Source organism: Sphaeramia orbicularis, chromosome 14 (assembly GCF_902148855.1).
Source record: "Sphaeramia orbicularis chromosome 14, fSphaOr1.1, whole genome shotgun sequence".
Classification (NCBI taxonomy): Eukaryota; Metazoa; Chordata; class Actinopteri; order Kurtiformes; family Apogonidae; genus Sphaeramia; species Sphaeramia orbicularis.
Genome location: NC_043970.1, coordinates 3,198,234 through 3,219,002, shown reverse-complemented (window position 1 = coordinate 3,219,002; position 20,769 = coordinate 3,198,234). Strand labels below are relative to the sequence as shown.

Here is a 20,769-nt window from a genome sequence, read left to right as displayed (position 1 = left end):
TGTAAAGAACATTATTAAAAAAACTAAATAAATAACAAAAATAAAAGACAGAGGTCTATTCAGGTATCAATACATTTGAAATTTTCAGACACAGTCGAGGCTTGTTTGGTTTTTAGACATTTCAGTGTGTTTTTGAAGTTTGTTATTTCATTTATATAAATTGAGAACAGTGGGTGGCTCTTGATAAATCTATATCAGTGGATAAATTGTTTAGCAAAAACAATTAAAGTGTTGTACATAATTTCTTGTTTTTTGTTTTCCATTATAATTCCAAATTTAATGTCTTTATACTCCAGTTTGGAAGACTGAGTGTCCTTCTCAGATGTCCATTCTTGAAATGCCGTCCAAAATGTCCTGGTGTATGAGCAGTTAAAAAACAAATGTTCTGAAGAGTCGGTCCAAATGAGAGTAGCTGCACCTGATTGTGCTTCCTGTCTACCAGGCTGACTCCCTCCCTCTTTTCTCTCCAGAGTGCTGACCCAGTTCTTCCTGTTCCTCTACTGTAAATGTCTGTGGCGGGGCCTCAAGTTTGTTGTCAGGAAGTTTACCGGACGCTGTGAGCTGCAGCGGATCTGCTACAACAACAAGCATGGAGCCCGCAGGACCCTAAAGATAGGTACACACCACACCGCCTGCACTGAATTTATTATGGAGTGAGAAAAAACACATGAAGGAGAAAAGGAGAGTTTACACTGACTCTGTTATTTTACATCACAGATGTCAAACATACGACCCGTGGGCCAAAACCAGTCCGCCAAAGGGTCAAATCAGATCCATGGGATGAATTTGTGAAATGCAAAAATGACTTTGAAGATATTAACAATCAAGGATGTTAAAATCCTTTTAATTCAGGTTCCACATGCAGAGCAATATGATCTGAAGTGGATCCAATCAGTAAAACACTATCATGATAATCTATAAATAATGACAACTACACATTTTTCTTTTTGTTTTACTACAAAAAAACATGAAATTACATGAAAATGTTTACATTTACAAATCATCATTTCACAAAAAATGTGAATAACCTGAACAAATATGAACAACTTGAAATGTCTTAAGAGAAGTGAGTGCAATTTTAACATTGTTCTGCCTGTAACCAAATGTTTTTTTTTATTTGTAGATCCACTGTGATCTGCAAATTGTACTGCATATGCATAAATGATCAACTGAGGCAGAATATTGTTAAAATTGCAATTATTTTTTCAGGTTGTTCATGTTATTTGCATTTTTAAGGAACTTTGTAGATAGATAGATAGATAGATAGATAGATAGATAGATAGATAGATAGATAGATAGATAGATAGATAGATAGATAGATAGATAGATAGATAGATAGATAGATGGATTTACTTTATTCATCCCCAAGGGGAAATTCAAACTATGGTCACTGCTCCACAGAAACAGTCAAACCACAGCAACAATAAATAAACTAGAAGCACTCGGAGAGCGCAAACCTCCGCCAAGGCCGATCAGTGGGCCCCCCACCGTGGGCCCCCCCACCCCCGATCACCACCAAAATTTAATCATTTCTTCCTTATCCCATTTCCAACAAACCCTGAAAATTTCATCCAAATCTGTCCATAACTTTTTGAGTTATGTTGCACACTAACGGACAGACAAACAAACAAACAAACAAACAAACAAACAAACAAACAAACAAACAAACCCTGGCAAAAACATAACCTCCTTGGCGGAGGTAACTAGAAACACTCGGAGGGTGCAGACCTCCGCCAAGGCCGATCAGTGGGCCCCCCACCGTGGGCCCCCCCACCCCAAATTACCACCTAAATTTAATCATTTGTTCCTTGTGCCAGTATCAACATTTCCTGAAATTTTCATCCAAATCTGTCCATAACTTTTTGAGTTATTTTGCACACAAACAGACAAACAAACCAACGCCAGCAAAAACATAACCTCCTTGGCGGAGGTAATAAATAAATAAATAAATAAATAAATGAAAACAGAGTGTAAATATCCAAAAATAAGTTTTAATGTAATTGTACTTCTTTCACTGTTATCATTTTCCTGGTTCGGCCCAGATCATATTGGGCTGAATGTGGAACCTGAACTAAAATGAGTTTGACCCCCTGTTTTACATTCATTTATAATGCTGATCACAGCTCCGTTTGTTACCCAAAACTCACCAGGTGTGAAGAAAAAATGTTGCCATAATATTTATGCAAAACACAGATAATTAGGTTACTGTTGATGAAGCAAAAATATGTTTTACATCCTAGTTTCCTGGTGTGTGCACATCCGTGTCTCAGTGTTGTAACCACCACTTTTTGTCTTTCCTCAATAGACATGGGGTAGATGGGATGGATGGAACATTTGCAAAATCTGAAGCTTTGACTATTACAGGAGTTGAAAACCTTCCACCTATAGGTTTCAGCAATAAGAGTCCTTTGTTCATTGTTGTGAAAAGAAAATGGTTTCATTTCCATATTATTGAATATATGTCATATAGTCATGTTTTTTTGCATCCTGTCAGTGTCATCAGTGCTGTCATTCTCAAATTTTAACCACAAATTGCAATTCTGTCCACAAAATCAGAATATATGTTGTTCCCCACATTGTGCAGCCCTAGTAAATATTACACATAAGCATAGAAAGACATAGAGCAGTTAAAAGACTATCATGCTAATGCAGTGTTTTTCAACCTTGGGGTCGGGACCCCACGTGGGGTCGCCTGGAATTCATATGGGGTCACCTGAAATTTCTAGTAATTGATAAAAAAAAAAAAAACAACAACAACTTACTAATAAAAAATATATAGTGAGTTGACAGAGACAATCCCAATCCAGTTAATACATACAATTAATACAGGACGTCCCTCCAGATTTTCAGTGTGGAGTAACGTGATTTGACTTTAACCCACCTGACATTTGACAGGATCTCTCTGACAACGGTACTTGAGCCTCACACTTTGTACTTCCTTTCAGAGGAGTCTGGTCACTGTGGATCTAGGTGGTCTGGAAATTTAACATAAAAGTAACTGTTATTTCAAGGTCAAAACATCCTTCACATTTAAATCAGTGCAAAACATGTAAAAACAAGAGAAAGCACAGACCTACCTCATCAATCCATTCAACAGGTACAGTAGAATATTGTCAGACACTGCACAGACACAATTCAACAGTTGACCTAAACGGCCTGATCACAATCCAGGGTACCAGAAAGGGTGCATATATAGATTAAAAAAATAATAACGCTCTATCAAAAAATCAGACAGGCCATTTTATTTGTCTGGTATTTCTCTTTTAAAGTCCAAAATATTTTTGTATTATGGTGTCTACTAAAAATGTGTCAGGCTTGTACCCCTGTCAAATCAGAAATTCTTGGGTGTACGGACACTCCAGCCTAACAGCCTCCATATTTAATGCCTACAAAGATATACAAATGTTTCCGCACTCAGGAGAATCATGCATTGTTTATTGCATAGATGTCGTGTCCAAAGCATGCGTGCTGAAAAATTCCATATATTGACAGAAACAACAAAATTAGACCCACATATTTTGAATTTGGTGTGCAGAAACTACAAGATGTGAATGGAAATCTGGCTTACCACATGGTTGCATCTGTGTTAGATCTGTAACTAAGTCTTCCTGGTACAGGAGGAAAGAAACATTTGTGAACAAGTTATAACAATATATCTATAAGGCATATACGGGATATTATTGATGGAAGTATATTTGTGTACGGACACTGCATGAATTTTGGTGAAAAACGCACCATTGAAAACATGCGGTTCGATGTAAACATCCGTTTGACACATTGTTCCCAAATTTTCTGCAGCCAGGGAGCAGACCAAAATCTGTCTAGTTGTGCATATTTAGTTCTAATAATACTGAAATAACAGGTTCCCTTTCTATTATTCCAATTAAAGGGCTGTAAAAGAAGGGTTTTCACAACAAAATGGTTGATTGTCTTAAAACTGAAAATAAGAATTGATTACACTGGTCAACAACAAATTTATTGTTCAAGTTTTTTGAGCTGATTTAGGATCATTTTGGTGCTGAATCCAAAAATCACATTAATTTTGCTCAATCAGGTCAACTTTCTGAACTATGCTACATATTGGCTTTTTAACATTTTTGCTTACATTTATGGGTATTTTCACATCATATGATACAAAATTCTTTCATATTTCTTGCAATAAACGAGTTCTGAAGATTTTACTTTTGCCAATTTATGATTAATGTTTTTTTTAATATTACAGGTGAATCAAATGGCTTCGACTAGAAGATCTTGCAAAAATAAGCTTGACGTATTCTGCTACATCTGCGGTGAATACATAATAAATAATAAATACATCCGGTTAGAAAACTATTTTTTTTCTCTTAAAACCTATTTGGATGAGAACTATATAAAAAATCAACTGATAAAGTCACAAAACTGTAATCAATTCTGTGAGAAGATCAAATTTTTCAAAATCAAATTAGCAAAAAAAACCTGACCTGATTGAGAAAAACAGATGTCATTTTTGGATTTAGCGGTGCAAAATGGTCCTAATTCAGTTGAAAAAACCTAGACAACTTGCAAAAAACATTTTTTTGTAACCCAGTGTAATCAAACAGCTGTTCAACAAAAATGATCAATAAATGAAAAGCAATGTGATGTGTGTATTTTGTAATAAAAAAGACACAGGAGTTGAGTAGTAATTATTTATTGTGTTCCAAAACATTATGTACAATAATTTTGTTCTCTTATAATGATAAAATTGTGCACATGTTTTCGTGCTCATTGGGTCGCCATTTTATCAGTTTTTATCTGATTTTCTTCAAATTCGGAGGATTGCAAGATCTAGTAGTAAGATGGCCAAAGAAACATTTTGGGAATGGTTTTGGGGGGATCTGTTTGCAATACTGATTAATAACTGATGCAAATATACTTGCACACCTTGATTGTGATCAGGCCGTAATGCATGTTCCAAACTTATTTCTTGTCAAAATGTAATTCTAAGCTACCTGCAGAGAGAAAAGACAATACTGCAAACATGTTTCACTTCATCCCAAAGCTCATGTCACAGTGTAAACTGTCATGTATGTAAATCCAGACAGAACAGATATAACACTCCTACCCAGTCTATGTGAGTGAAGTGGTAGTGTCAGTTTTTATAACAGCACTGAAGTGAAAGACGTACAGTTGCCATGATCACATGAGGTCATTTTTGCTCTCTAGGGTAATGTGTGTGATTGTATTTGTGTGTACTCTATATGGAAACTACTGTGACAACCAGTTTGGTTTTCTAATCACTTAAGCGAGTATCAAAGCCTCAGATGGAGGACATTTCAGAAACGGCCCACCTTCAGATGAAGTGTTAAATTTTGAAAGTTACAAGTTGGCTTTAGGTTTTATTAATATTATTGTAAGGAGAGGGGGTGGGATTAAACAAGTTGCACTTCTTCCCACCTCTTTTTGGACACGTAAATGGAATTATTGTGCTTTTCTCCTGACTAAGATTGTTATGATTCTTGGTATTTGTATTATTATGTATATTTTGCTAGTGCACGTATGTTAAATTTCATTGCATGTTCGGAACAAATCACTAAATCACTAATCACTAAGGATTAGGAATCATGGTCTGATGAATAAGGATGTTACACAGAAATGAACACTAAAAGTTGGACGGTGTTGTTTTGATACATGTTGATACTTCCATCTAAGCTAATTTGATAGTATTTTATTATCCAACCCATATGGATTCTAGCACCAGGAATGTAACTGCTCTCCTCTGATTTACAATATATGGCATATTGTAGTGAAGTCTACCACTGATTGCGATGGGGAACACAGGGAGGCACGGTGAACAGGCTGCAGCCTAGTGCGGAATAACAATCTGAAGTTTTATACGTGAATACAATCGGACATTTATCAAATCTAAAAACTAATAAAGAAAATGCTTATAGCTAATCCATTCTGCTCACTTTTTGTTTCTTCCAGAGTCGTCCCTGCGGTACTCCAAAAATGAGGTAATCAACCAGACTCTAATTCTTTCAAAAAGCTATTTGCTGCAAATTTGTTTCTCTATTAACTTCCTGCCTCATCCTCCATCTGCCTTTGTGTCGGTTCCAGCTGCTGCAGTCTGCCCTCAGCGTCCATCCTGATAAAGTAGAGAAGACCATAGACGACATTATGGCCTTGAAGAAGATTAACCCTGACACCAACCCCCAGTGAGAAATGACACCTCATATGACATTGCTCCTGTGGCTGCTCTCATTACTTTTTCACTTCTATGAGGGTGTTGAAATAAATGAAGGGTCAGTAAAATTAGATTTTCATTACTTTGAATCCTTGGACCAGCCATGAAAGAGTGTGAGGAGCAATTTTTCAGCTACAAAACACTGAACCGCAACCCGATCAAACTGAACAGGCTTAAAAAAGCTCAAAACATACAATATTATGAACATTTAAAGACCCAAACAGCCACTGGCGACCAAAACCATCTACTGATCTAAACTGTTTAACTCCTGTTGATCCATTAATCCTATCAATCCATGTCAATAACTGGTGTAAAATACAGTTCTTCATCTTTTCATGGTCATCAGATATGACTCATTCGGACGTTCAGAGGCTCCATAGTTACCGTGGAAACACCATCTTCTACAACACTGATTCACCAGTAAAACCCATGGAGTTGGATCAGTGACAGTGGATGGACACACTGGGTTTATGTTCAGTTAATGATGGATTTTATGGGACAAGTCACCTTTTCTTCAGTTTTTTTTCTCTTTCTGATATAATAACCCTCAATTTTAATCTGAGCTTTAATGAACATCTACATGATGAGGAAATTAGATATAGGAAAATACCTGATTGTCACTGAAAAAGTACAAAATACAGAGGGTAATATTAGAATAAATGGTGATAAATTACTTAAAGGTAACCCCCCCCCCCCCAAAAAAAAAAAAAAAAAAAAAAAAAGGTTAAATATAGAGGAAAAATTCATTTGGGAACTGCCAGAAGAAGTACCACTGCTACTACTATTCAGAACTGTTCTTCATAGTATCTCAATCCATGTCAATAGTTTGTGTAAAATACAGTTCTTCATCTTTTCATGGTCAGCAGACATGACCATATTTGGATGTTCAGAGGCTCTGTAGTTACCATGGAAACACCATCATCTTCTAGAACACGGATTCACCAGTAAAACCCATGGAGTTGGATCAATGACAGTGGATGGACACACTGGGTTTATGTTCAGTTAATGAGAGATTTTGCTGAAAAAGTAACTTTTTCTTCAGTTTTCTCTGTTTCTGATAAAATAAGCATCAACATTAATCTGAGCTTTTATGAACATCTACATGATCAGTGAATTAAATATAGGAAAATACATGATTTTCACACAAAAAATGCCAAATACAGAGGTTAATATTATAGTAAATGGTGATGAATTACTTAAGGATGGTTAAATAGAGAGAAAAAGTCATTTGGGAACTGCCACAAAAGTTGCACTGGGTCTTTATGAGTTAAAGGATTCATAGTTGAAGTGTTTCTCCTCCCTGTGCGTCTCCAGGCTGAGCATCTCCCTGCAGGCCAGTGTGCTGCAGATCGTGGGCTACAGGAACCTGGTGGCTGAGGTGGAGAAGCTGCGGAGGGAACCCTACGACTGTGAAAACCCCGACCACGAGGAGATGCTGATGAAGGTATGCAACCTAGTCCAACAGAGTGGAAGTGCTGCTGGGTCTTCTTCTTGGTGATTATCCACAGGTGCTCTTTGGAAACTGTGGTGTGTCTGGCTTTTTAGAGTCAAAAAAATAAAAAATCCACATAAGCATGCTAGATTTCAAAAAATATTCCAAGGCACACAGTAGGATTTGTGTAAAAGTAAAATGCCTTTATTACTTCATGGCAATCTTTTAAAATACAGGTAATGCGTTGCGACCTCTGGTCTTCATCAGGGCTTTTTTCACCAGCAAGTTCCACACCTTCATACAATCACAGTAATGACCTGAAGGAGGGAGGTGTGAGGGAAGGAGAGAAAAAACCCAAAAAACTATATATATGGATACATACACATACATACACACCTACACACACACACACACATATATATATACACACACACACACGTATATATATGCATATACACGTACATACATATGCACATACAAACATACATATATAAACACATACACACATATATACAAAAAAAACCAAACAAATATAGTAATTAAAAAAAAGGTACGCAGTCATTCAAGTCACTGTTACTGAGTGATATGTCAGATGTGATGTGAGTGATGTGTATGAATGGGAATGAAAACAGGAATGTGTCTAAAAACACAATAATTCCCACTTTATGGACAATGATGTATATTCAGACAAAACACATTTTTGCAAATTAAACTGCCAAAAACATATTGTCACCTTCTTAATTTTTTTTTTTTTAATTTAACCTTTATTTAACCAGGAAAAAAGCTCATTGAGATTAAAAATCTCTTTTTCATACGTGTCCTGGCTAACACAGCAGCAGAAGTTACACCAAATAGAAATCCCAGCCATACATCCACACTAAAAATAAACATAAAACACAATAAAACTCAGTTCCAAAGCCATACATAAAACACTAGACTAAGAACATACATATAGAACACCATCAATAATGTAAAAGGTACTAAAAGTATAACAATGCATCTCAAAGCAGAACCCGATTCAATCAGTTTGAAAAACATCTACATCCAGATTTCTCCTTTTTTCATTCATTTAAAATGACTTTGAATGTATGTGAACAGACCAGCTCTTTCAGTTTTATTTCCTTCTGTTGGTTCTTCCAGGCAGTGGAAGCAGAACATTTAAAGCTTTCTTTCCCAGTTCTGTTCTGACTTTTGGAACACACAGAGGTAACAGATCCTGGGAATAGAGACTGTAATTATTCAAGTCATAGATCAGAGTGTAGACCAGTAAATATAAAGAAAGCAGATCTAAAATACGTTTACTGATAAAAGAATACCAGTGTTTTAGTCTGTGTGTTCAATGCTCCGTCCAACCAACTGGAGCGTATAAAAGACAATGATGAGTCCGAGCTCTGAGGCCTGTAACAAACCCAGATGATAAATAGTATCTAGGATATATAAACACTGAGAAGGGACTTAAAAGTCATAATTTTGAAGTTTTTCAACAACACAAAAGACTGAACCACATATATAAGTGCATGATTTTTTTTTAAACTATGAAAAAATATGACTCAGGCCATTATTTTAAGGAGGCAATATTTGATTTCCTTTGTTATCAAACAAATTGTAATTTCCCTCTAAGCTGATAAAACACAGAAACACAGTGACACAAATGTGAGAAATAAAATGGAAAATAAATGCAGTGTGAGTGGCTCTGATGACCTGTCAAATGGAAGGCAGTGCAAAAAACAATGATGTATGAGAGGATTAATGAAAGCTTTGTATGAAAAACCAGCCAACACTAAATCAGTCAAACTGTCAGTGCTTAAACCACTGCATCCACTGAAGAAATGGTAGAAGGTAGGATTTTTGGATGTGCTGATAATGCTGAAACATTTTAGCTGAAGTGAATAATAAATGTGGTTCCATGACCCTGGATTTAGTAGTTAGTTTAGTTTAGTTTAATTTAGTTTAGCTTAGTTTAGAAGTTTGGACACACCTTCTCATTCTTCGCATTTTCTTTATTTTCATGACTATTGACATTGTAGATTCTCACTGAAGGCATCAAAACTATGAATGAACACATGTGGAATTATGTACTTAACAAAAAAGTGTGAAATAACTGAAAACATCTCTTATATTCTAGTTTCTTCAAAGTAGCCACCCTTAGCTCTGATGACTGCTTTGCACACTCTTGGCATTCTCTTGATGAGCTTCCAGAGGTAGTCACCTGAAATGGTTTCCTAACAGTCTTGAAGAAGTTCCCACAGATGCTTAGCACTTGTTGGTCCTTTTGCCTTCACTCTGCGGTCCAGCTCACCCCAAACCATCTCGATTGGGTTCAGGTCCGGTGACTGTGGAGGCCAGGTCATCTGGCGCAGCACTCCATCACTCTCCTTCTTGGTCAGATATCCCTCACACAGCCTGGAGGTGTGTTTGGGGTCATTGTCCTGTTGAAACATAAATGATGGTCCAACTAAATGCAAACCGGATGGAATGGCATGTCACTTCAGGATGCTGTGGTAGCCATGCTGATTCAGGTTGCCTTCAATCTTGAATAAATCCCCAACAGCTTCACCAGCAAAGCACCCCCACACCATCACACCTCCCCCTCCATGCTTCACGGTGGGAACCAGGCATGTAGCATCCATCCGTTCACCTTTTCTGCGTTGCAAAAAAACACGGCGGTTGGATCCAAAGATCTCAAATTTGGACTCATCAGACCAAAGCACAGATTTCCACTGGTCTAATGTCCATTCCTTGGGTTTCTTGGCCCAAATAAATCTCTTGTGTTTGTTGCCTCTCCTGAGCAGTGGTTTCCTAGCAGCTGTTTGACCATGAAGGCCTGATTCACGCAGTCTCCTCTTAACAGTTGTTGTAGAGATGTGTCTGCTGCTAGAGCTCTGTGTGGTATTCATCTGGTCTCTAATCTGAGCTGCTGTTAATTTGCGATTTCTGAGGCTGGTGACTCAGATGAACTTATCTTCAGCATCAGAGGTGACTCTTGGTCTTCCTTTCCTGGGGCGGTCCTCATGTGAGCCAGTTTCGTTGGAGCGCTTGATGGTTTTTGCGACTGCACTTGGGGACACATTCAAAGTTTTTGAAATTTTCTAGACTGACTGACCTTCATTTCTTAAAGTAATGATGGCCACTCGTTTGTCTTTACTTAGCTGATTGGTTCTCGCCATAATATGCATTCTAACAGTTGTCCAATAGGGCTGTCAGCTGTGCATCAACCTGACTTCTGCACAACACAACTGATGGTCCCAACCCCATCAATAAGGCAAGAAATTCCACTAAGTAACCCTGACAAGGCACAGCTATGAAGTGGAAACCATTTCAGGTGACTACCTCTGGAAGCTCATCAAGAGAATGCCAAGGGTGTGCAAGGCAGTCATCAGAGCTAAGGGTGGCTACTTTGAAGAAACTAGAATATAAGAGATGTTTTCAGTTATTTCACACTTTTTTGTTAAGTACATAATTCCACATGTGTTCATTCATAGTTTTGATGCCTTCAGTGAGAATCTACAAAGTAAATAGTCATGAAAATAAAGAAAATGCGAAGAATGAGAAGGTGTGTCCAAACTTTTGGCCTGTACTGTATATATATATATATATATATATATATATATATATATATATATATATATATAATTTTCAATGAGACTAAGTTGTACAGTCCACTGATAAAAACTGTATTTTGGCTGTTTATCAGTGCTTATATGCGTTATACCCCAAAAATACCTTTATTCAACATTTTTGTCGTGAAACCTCCTGTAATTACACAAGATATTTGTCAATTAACAAACAAGTCTTGTTAAACTCATAGAACAAATACTTCTTTTACGGTTAATTGTCAGTAATTTTATCTCATTTTTTTTTTTTTTTTTTTTTTACAGTATTTAACTCTAAATTAACAGTTTAATCTCATAAATAGAAAATAAATATTTGTGAAATTATGATATATTTGCAAATGTATTTTAACTGTATTTTTCTGTGAAATAAGAAAAAAAAATTCTTTTAAAAAATTGAATTTTTTTGGTTATTCAGTTACAGTTTTTTCATGTTATTTTTTTCATTTGACATTTAAAATCACAGTCTGTTTTTGTCATTTCATTGATATTTTCCTGTACCTTAAAAATACAGGAAGAATCTGTCAAATAAACAGTGAAAATTCTGTTAAATTACAGATTTTTTTTTACAGTGTACCTTGACAGTAAAAGTCATGACTTAAAGTATATGGACTTCATTTCTTAGAGTTGTAGATTTCCCATAATGCCACTGCTGTGAATCTGAATTCTATCTCGGTCTGTGTGTGCGTTGTTGTGTTGGTTTTTTTGCAGCTGTGGAAGGAGCTGCGTCCTGACACGCCTCTGAGCGGACGCATCTCTAAGCAGTGGTGTGAGATCGGTTTCCAAGGCAGTGATCCCAAGACTGATTTCAGAGGCATGGGTCTGCTGGGGCTGCACAACCTGCTGTGAGCTGCCAATCCTTTACATTAAGCACAAACATGTTCTGTAATCCAACAACCAAACACTGTCACTATGGTAGAAACACAAGGAAATTCTATGGGAAAGTAGCAGATACTGTCTAACAGTTATTTATGTTCAGTACACAAAAGATAATGGAGCTGTGACTGATACTTATTAAAAGATGAAACGCAGCTTTATGTATTTATTGCATTTTAGAGCTGAACGATTAATCGACTCAAAGTGATACAAAAAAAAAAATCCTTCAACCACAATTCTCCTGAATCAAAGCTTTGTTTCCTTCATTTCTCTGCTGTTAAACATTGGTTCCACTGTTGGGTTTCACACGGACGCTTATTGTGTCGCACAAAGAAGCTTCAGTTCAGGAAAACTGCAATAGAATATTTTCCTTCGATCAATTCGAGTTGATTAATCGAATCGTGAATTGTTGCATTTACTTCAAGCATCTAATCGATTAATCCAGTGGTTTTCAACCTTGGGGTCAGGACCCCACATGGGGTCACCTGGAATTCAAATGGGGTCGCCTGAAATTTCTAGTAATTGATACAAAAAAACCCAACAAATTACTAATAAAAAATATATGGTGAATTGAGAGAGACATCCATAATACATAATAGGCATGACAAACTGTGAGTGTGAAACTGCAGCACTGTGGTTCTGTTTGTGTCAGATGTTCATTGTGGTCAGTTTCAGATGCTGCAGCTCTTTCATAATTCACAGTTTGAGTTCTTGTTTGTTCAATATTAATTGTCAGCCTTGTAAATCACAGTTGGACTGACTGTACATATCCTGACCAAGGAAAATCACATTCTCCCTTTGTGCAGTAATCTACACCTGGATTTACTGCCTCTGTCCATATTAATATACATTATATAGACTAAATGTCATCTAAAATTAATGTTTATTTGCAACATAGTATAGCAAACTATTACATGATCAGAAACAACTTAATTTTAGCAAAAAGAAAATGTCTGTTTTGAACATCTGGGGTCTCCAGAAATTTGTGATGTTAAAATGGAGTCACAAGCCAAAAAAGGTTGGAAACCACCGGATTAATCGTTTCAGCTCTACTGCATTTTAATTGTATTTTAATTGCATTTCAAAACTTTAACTTACTCTGGATTTTTAATTGCTTTTAACTGTATCTGCACTGTAAAGCACTATGTGACCCCCTGTCTGTGAAAGTGCTCTATAAATAAAACTTCCTAACTTACTTCCTTAGCTGAAATGTCAGAAGACAGGTTTTCTGTGGTTCTCATTCTTAACCCTTGTCCTCTTTTTCTGCAGGTATTTTGCTCAACATGACAAGGCCACCGCTCTACAGATGCTCAATGACTCCCTGCAACCAAAGCACAAGTATGTCCACAGTGTTTAGTGAACTATGAACACAGAACTAGTCACTTACTTCAGTTTAGTGTGGAACACCAGGTCAAAGCCGCCCCCCCCCCCCCCCCCGAGCAGTGGCCCATGCCCTGTCAGTGTTACATAGTTTAAGTTTTATATTGATAGTGGATCAAATAATGCTAAAGTTTCAGCATCAGATGAATGCTAGTGTTGTTCTGTAGCTACGAGGGGTGTGTATCGGCAAGAATCTGGCGATACGATACAAATCACAATACAAGGATCACAATGCGATATATCACGATAGATCATGATACTGTTAAAAAGGCAATTTTTTGTTTCTTTCTTTTGTGTTAACTGATTATTTCCTTGATGAATTGAATTACAGCAGAAATCTGCACAAATACTAAACACATTTTTATTGGATCAGAACAGGATCTAATGTTCTATCACAAAATGTTCCTGTGTTCAAACTGAAATTCTGTTTGACAGACATTACAGTTTAAGATCCTGTTCAAATGTTCATATTCTATTAGTTCAGAACTAACACCAGAACATTATTTTTGTGCAATCCCAACAAAGGAACGAACATTATTTAATAAAAGAATGTTAAATAATAATAAATAAAATATAAACGAAAAAAAAAAAAGAAAATGAACCTCCACAATATCTGCATTTGAATAAATACCTAAAAATATCGATACAGTACTTTTTAATATTGATACAGTATTGTGAAATGAAATATCGCGATATATTGCAGAACCGATATTTTCTTACACCCCTAGTAGCTACTGGGTGTAAAAATAAACATCTGTTTTCTACATGTTCTACATGATGTAAAACCATTACAAGGTACACACCAATCAGCCATAACATCCTCATCATTAACAGGTGAGGTGGGAATAATGTTGACTCTTCACGATGACACCTGACAGTTCCTTAAAGCAGTGTTGGACTTTTATCACTAATGTTTGTTCAGATGTGTCCAACCCCAGTCAGATCCTAATTCTCTCTAATCCATTCGTCTGTCTGTGCTTCTGCACCTGAATCACTTCCCTCACAGTGAACACCTTCGTAGATGACTCCATCATAAACACAGTCCGCCTGTTTATAGGACAAACCCAAACGTCACTTTGCCTTTACGGAAGTTTTGTCATGAATTGCATTGTGGGAATGGGGATCAAGTGAAAGCAGTTTCTTACAGATTTGGGTAGAAAATGAGCCAGATTGCTCCAACCTAAACTCCTCCAGTCCACCAGGGTTGTTTTCCAGAATGAGTCTAGTCGGTGGATGGAGGTAAAGGACACGTGGGTTCAGCTTCACCAACAGACAGACAAACTGCTGCTGTGTGGAATTCCCGTTCCCACGATGCACTTCGTGACAAGATTTCCGAAAAGGCCGGAGTGACGTTTGGGTTTGTTCTGTAAACAAACGGACTGAGTTTATGATGGAATCATCTGTGAAGGTGTTCACTGTGAGGGAAGTGATTCAGGTGCAGAAGCCCAGACAGATGAATGGATTAGAGAGAATGAGGATCTGACCGGGGGTGGACACATCTGAACAAATAACTGTGATGAAAGTCAGACGCTGCTTTAAAGTTTATGTGATGGAAGCAATAAAATGGGTAGTTAAAGGATGTTGACGAGAGCCAAACTGTGATGGTGATGACTGTGTCAGAGCCTCCTCTAGACTCTAGGTCCTACTGGGGTTTTCTGCTCTGCAGTGTTTGGTACCAACAGTGATCTAACCAAGGACAACTCAGTTTCAGTTCAGTCACTTTGGGTAATCAGTTTTTTTTTGACACTTAGTTTTTATTAGTTATTTATCATTTTGTTATACAAAATACAACAAACAACAGTCAGCAATAGACAATAGTTACAATCCAACAGCAGGGATAATAATGGCTACAGTTATGAAACAGCAATCAAGTTACACAATCACATTTTTAGAGCAGCAGTTCACACAACACTCAGGACTATGAGACAAACCACACATTAATTGTCTTTAACCAGTTTAACCCTGACCATATTTTCAGGGGAAAAACGCCTAAACAGACATACCCAAAGTAAATGAAGAATTCCTTCACAATAATAAGGTTCATATGGATGTTCTTGGTGTCTATGGACATTTACAGACCTCACAGAATCTATTCCCATTGTTTAAAATATTGTATCAGTTACTATGCCTGAGTAAACTGTAACAAACTAAAAGAGAAATTCAAATTTTTTATCCTTGCCTGTTTTTTTTTCGGCTGGATTGACGATGATATGCATGAATTAATTGCTCGTGTTGGAGATTTTTAATAGCGTATATTTCACCCCACTAGATTAAAAATCATGTTTGAACATTAAAGTTTGCACTAAAATACACTTTTGATATACTTTTATTAACATTAGGGTCTAAACTTTGAGCAAAAGTTGAAAAAAACATCCATTGTCCTGATTTATTATATTTTTATAGTAGTAATAGTAATAGTAATAGTAATAGTAGTAATAGTAATAGTAATAGTAGTAATATTAATATAATTTTTTAGGCGGGCCGATAGGGCTAAAGGGGTTTTTAAAGAAACTTTTGTTCCACCTTCTCATGTAAAGTTCAGCTTGCAGCCTCAGGATAAATGTTAATCTCTCTATTTTGTGAATTTCATCTACTATTTTCATCCATTCCTCTAGCACCAGTGGCTCAAGTCGAAGCCATTTTCGAGTGATTGTTTTTTTTGCTGCAGCATCAAAATTTTTAGGAGGTATTTATCATTTATTGTCAAATCGTCAGGAAGATCTCCGAACAAAAGTGGAAGAGTGGGTTGTTGTAATTTAAAACCCAAAATTGGTTCTATTTTTATTCCAACATCTTTTCATACAGGACCAAAAATGAGGGTGTGGTTTGCCTCTGTGTCCCCCTGTGCAACCCCTCCAGCAAACAGAAGCATTCAAGTTTCTACTAAACTGTTGTTTTGGCGTTATAAAGAACTGTACTAAATTTTTCCAACAAAATTCTCGGCAGTAGGCTGAAGAGGAGGTATTGGGTAATCAATTTATTTATTAACCTTTGTATAACCAGAAAAAATGACCTGTTGATATTAAAAATCTCCGTTTCCAGAGTGTCCCGGCCCAGACAACAGTAGCAGAAGTTACAGAAAGTAGACATTTCATCCATACATCCAAGCTAAAAAATGTGCATAAAACACATAGTAAAACTCAGTTCTAAAACCATACATAAAACACCAAACAAAATACATAATTATTAAACACCACCAATAATTTCAAATGTACTAAAAGTATAAAAATGTTCCTTAAAAGCATGTCAAAGCAGAACCTGACTCAGTCAGCTTGAAAAACATCTACATCCAAAATGGCTTTGAATGTATGTAAACAGACCAGTTCCTTCAGTTTTATTTCCTTCTGTGGGTTGTTCCAGGCGGTGGAAGCAGAACATTTAAAAGTTTTCTTTCAAAGTTCTGTTCTGACTTTTGGAACACACAGAGGTAACAGATCCTAGGAATGGAGACTGTGATTATTACAGTCATAGATCAGAGTGTAGACCAGTAAATATGAAGGAAGCAGACTTAAAATACATGAATTGAACTGAATTAACCCATAAGGACCCAGTGTTACTTCTGTGTCACTTCCCAAATGAATTTTTCTCTATATTTAACCTTCCTTAAGTGATTTATCACCATTTATTGGAATATTAGCCTCTATATTTTGTGGTTTTCTTTGTCGAAAATCAGATATTTTCCTACATTTAATTTACTGATCATGCAGATGTTCATAAAACCTCCAAGTAAAGTTGAGGAACATTGTATCAAAAATGGAGAAAACTGAAGAAAAATTGCCTTCTTTTTTTTTTAGCAAAGGTATCAATAACTGAACATAAAACAAGTGTGTCCATCCACTGTCATTTATCAAACTCCATCGGTTTTACTGGTAAATCAATGTTGTAGAAGATGACGGTGTTTCCACAGTAACTATGGAGCCTCTGAACGTCCAAATGGGTCATATCTGATGACCATGAAAATATGACAAACTGCACTTTACACCATTTTTTTTTTTTTTTTTTTTTTACAAGTGTTGATAGGATTAATGGATCAACAGTTATTAAACATTTTACATCAGTAGATGGTTTTGGTAGATGGTGGATGTTTGGGTCTTTATGGGTTAAACTGAATTGAACTGAATGTTTTTATTATTGTGTCTTGCATAAGATCATGCCCAGCCCTTATATGGGCTTATAAGACACCAAAAATACAAACCAAAGATCAAATACCAGACAATAGGCACAATAGATATGAACAAGACAATGTACTGACCTATTTAAACAAACATATCTGTCGCTTTTTCCAGGCGTATTTTAAAGTCAAAGACACTCAGATCCTCATGCTACCATTTCTGCTGCTTCCAACACATTATCTTTAAGGCCTAAATGTTTACTAGGCCCCAGAATAATCAGATAATAAACCTTATTGGCCCTTTCACTTGCACTGGTCTGCAAGGAAAATGCTTCCAGAATAAAAGTAATGAAATTTTACCACATGAGAGTCACTGATAAAGAAAAATCAAGTCAAAAATGCTGGTTGGCTGAACTTTCCAAGATACAGCCTTGGGTCAAAATGTGAAACTCAAGAATTAACGAGAGAATGAGTTTGACTCAAAAGGAATATTTGTCTCAGAGCTACAAGATCTACTTCCAAACACTGTCTGCACATTAGAATACATTCACTTTACAGGTTCTATTTAGTGGAAGATTTATAAAACTATTATATAAATGTACATAAACCAATATATATGTGTAATAACACTTAATCATATACCTTGAAAACATCAGCAAACCGGCACTTTTGTCATTTATTTTCCAATTAATCTTATTAAAATACGTAACATTTAGCATATTCAATCTCTGAAGCAAATCATTTCTAAAAAAATTGTAGACCAGTGTTGTTAGTGGTCACATGTTATGGCTGATCTGTGTATACTGGGACGCTATGGTGGAAGCTGTGTGAGCATACAGAACCTTTCTACCTGAAACTTGGTGTATGGCAGGGCTCTCAAACTCATTTTCTTTCAGGTTCCACATTCAGCCTGATTTGATCTGCAGTGGGCCGGACCAGTAAAATAATAACAGAATAACCTGTAAACTCCAACTGTAACTCCAAATTTTTGTCTTTGTTTTAGTGTAAAACCCCCCCATTGAATTATAAAAATACTTACTTTTATAAACTATTCAAACAAAAAAAGATGTGAATAACCTGAAAAAACTGAAATTTCTTAAGAAAAATAAGTACAATTTTAACAATATCCTGCCTCAAGTTATCATTTTTACATGTGCATTATGGATCAGACCCACAAAGACACTAAACACTGAGGAACAGGAAGAAAAGAGTTCAAATTGTGCTGAATTTTTGTTCAGGTTATTCACATTTTACTGTTAAAGGATAGTTTGTAAATGTAAATATTTTCATAATTTAATGTTATTTTTTGCACTAAAACAAAGACAAATATTTGAAGTTGTCATTATTTATAGGCATAGTGTAATATAATTTTTTTCACATCAAACTGAGAAGAAAATCTGGAGTCATTCTTTTTTGTGGGTTATTCTGCTGTTAGTATTTGACTGTAGATCATATCTGTCTGTATGTGGAACCTGAACGAAAACACTTTGTAAATTCATCCCAGGAGGAGATTGGAACCCCCGGGCCGCATGTTTGAGACCCCTGATGTATGGTGTATGTGCGCACCTTCCAGCTGCACTGAATCACCCATAAATGTCTGCATTAACTTTGCTCTGCTTGATTCTATTCGTTTGAACAGCTTGATGTCATTCACTGGCTTCACTTCTTTCACTGGCTGCTGCTTGTATTGTCTGTCATTGACATCTCAGTGAGCTGCCTCATCTCACAAATGAAGACTCTTCTTCTCTTTTGTCTCCCTCACCTCCATTGCCGCCCATGCTTGCCTCTCTGTCTCTCACATGCACTATAGGAGCACACACAGAAAGCCCAGGTACTTCTTCACACACTGTGGTCTTTGTTCATGCATGCACTAGTCATGGTGTATTAATAGAACAGTAGCGCGCTGACACAAAGGGAAGCACGGGTTCTAGATGTGGTACTTTCAGACTTCATCATCATTGTCAAGACCGAGGGTGGGATGCGAAAATCCACATCCCAACCAAGGTTCTAATAGTTTTGGATTTTTCATTACAGTTCAGTTTTATTTAGTTTTGACTTTTTTTTTCTCTAATTCAGTTAGTTTGAATTATTATTTTTTTTTGTTGAACTTTTTATTTAGATTTTTGCACAATATGAAACAGAAAAAAACAAAACATCTGAGACAAGACATAAATGAAAAATAAATAAATTACACCACATATTATTATTATTGTTACAAATATTATACTACATCTATAGATACATTGCCAAATATCGAAATATTCATATATTTGTATACATATGTACACATCTATATAAATACAAAACACCTCAGGTCAGGGCTTATAAGAGCAATTCTCGTCAACAACCCAAAAAGTTTAATTATACAAATAGTCTTCGACCATGTGCCATCTCCGCTTAAAAAGATCCATTTTCATTTGTAATGATGCGGTCATTCTTTCCATAATGTAGACTTGTTTCAGTCTTTGTTTCCATTCTATTACTGTTGGTGATTTGACACTCTTCCAATTTACTGTTATTATTTTTTTAGCAATCAATAGTAAAATATGTAAAATATATCTCTGCTCTGCATTAAAATCATTAACCGGTATGACTCCAAGTAAATAGAACAAAACATTTGAAACATTTGAAGGGACTTCTCTTTTTACAATTCTTTCAGTTTCTTCTTTGATATTTTTCCAGTATATAAACAAGCTTGGACAGTCCCAAAATACGTGTGTATGGTCACCTGTTTTACCACAGTTTCTCCAGCATAAAGCTGTAGATGGATCCTTGACAAAATAAGATATAACCAAAGGAGTATGAAAAAATCTGGTCTTGAGTTTCCAATCAAATTCCCTCCACTGCCGACTATTGAGGCCTTTATGACTAATATTACATAATTTGACCCACAATTCATCTTCTATAAAAGTATTTGATTCCAATTCCCATTTTTCTTTGATATCATAGGTATTTTGAAAGGTGTCTGGTGAGAGTCTTTCATAGAGATGAGAGATATGTTTTTGAATTAGTTTTTAGAGCAGGTTTGCTAGTCTGTATTCATTTTCGTTACTTCCTAAATGCTTAGTTTTAGTTTAGTTTTAGTGTTTTTTTCGTATCTTTTCTCTTCTTCGCCATCGTATTCAAATAAATCCCAGACAGGACTCATGCTGCT

General features: G+C 36.2%; 1 protein-coding gene across 4 annotated transcripts in view; it reads left to right on the top strand.

The window, feature by feature from the left end:
- The window catches only part of elmod1 (ELMO/CED-12 domain containing 1), a 56,565-nt gene that overhangs the window by 19,373 nt on the left and 16,423 nt on the right, over window positions 1–20,769 (top strand). For 3 of the 4 annotated variants that reach the window (XM_030154603.1, XM_030154602.1, XM_030154604.1), the window contains exons 3-9: window positions 471–616; window positions 5,947–5,975; window positions 6,079–6,176; window positions 7,520–7,649; window positions 11,960–12,093; window positions 13,394–13,462; window positions 19,426–19,446. In XM_030154603.1, coding sequence (XP_030010463.1) covers window positions 471–616; window positions 5,947–5,975; window positions 6,079–6,176; window positions 7,520–7,649; window positions 11,960–12,093; window positions 13,394–13,462; window positions 19,426–19,446 — 627 coding nt within the window. The remainder of the gene's footprint in view (window positions 1–470; window positions 617–5,946; window positions 5,976–6,078; window positions 6,177–7,519; window positions 7,650–11,959; window positions 12,094–13,393; window positions 13,463–19,425; window positions 19,447–20,769) is intronic. The other variant, XM_030154605.1, reaches the window with a different exon arrangement.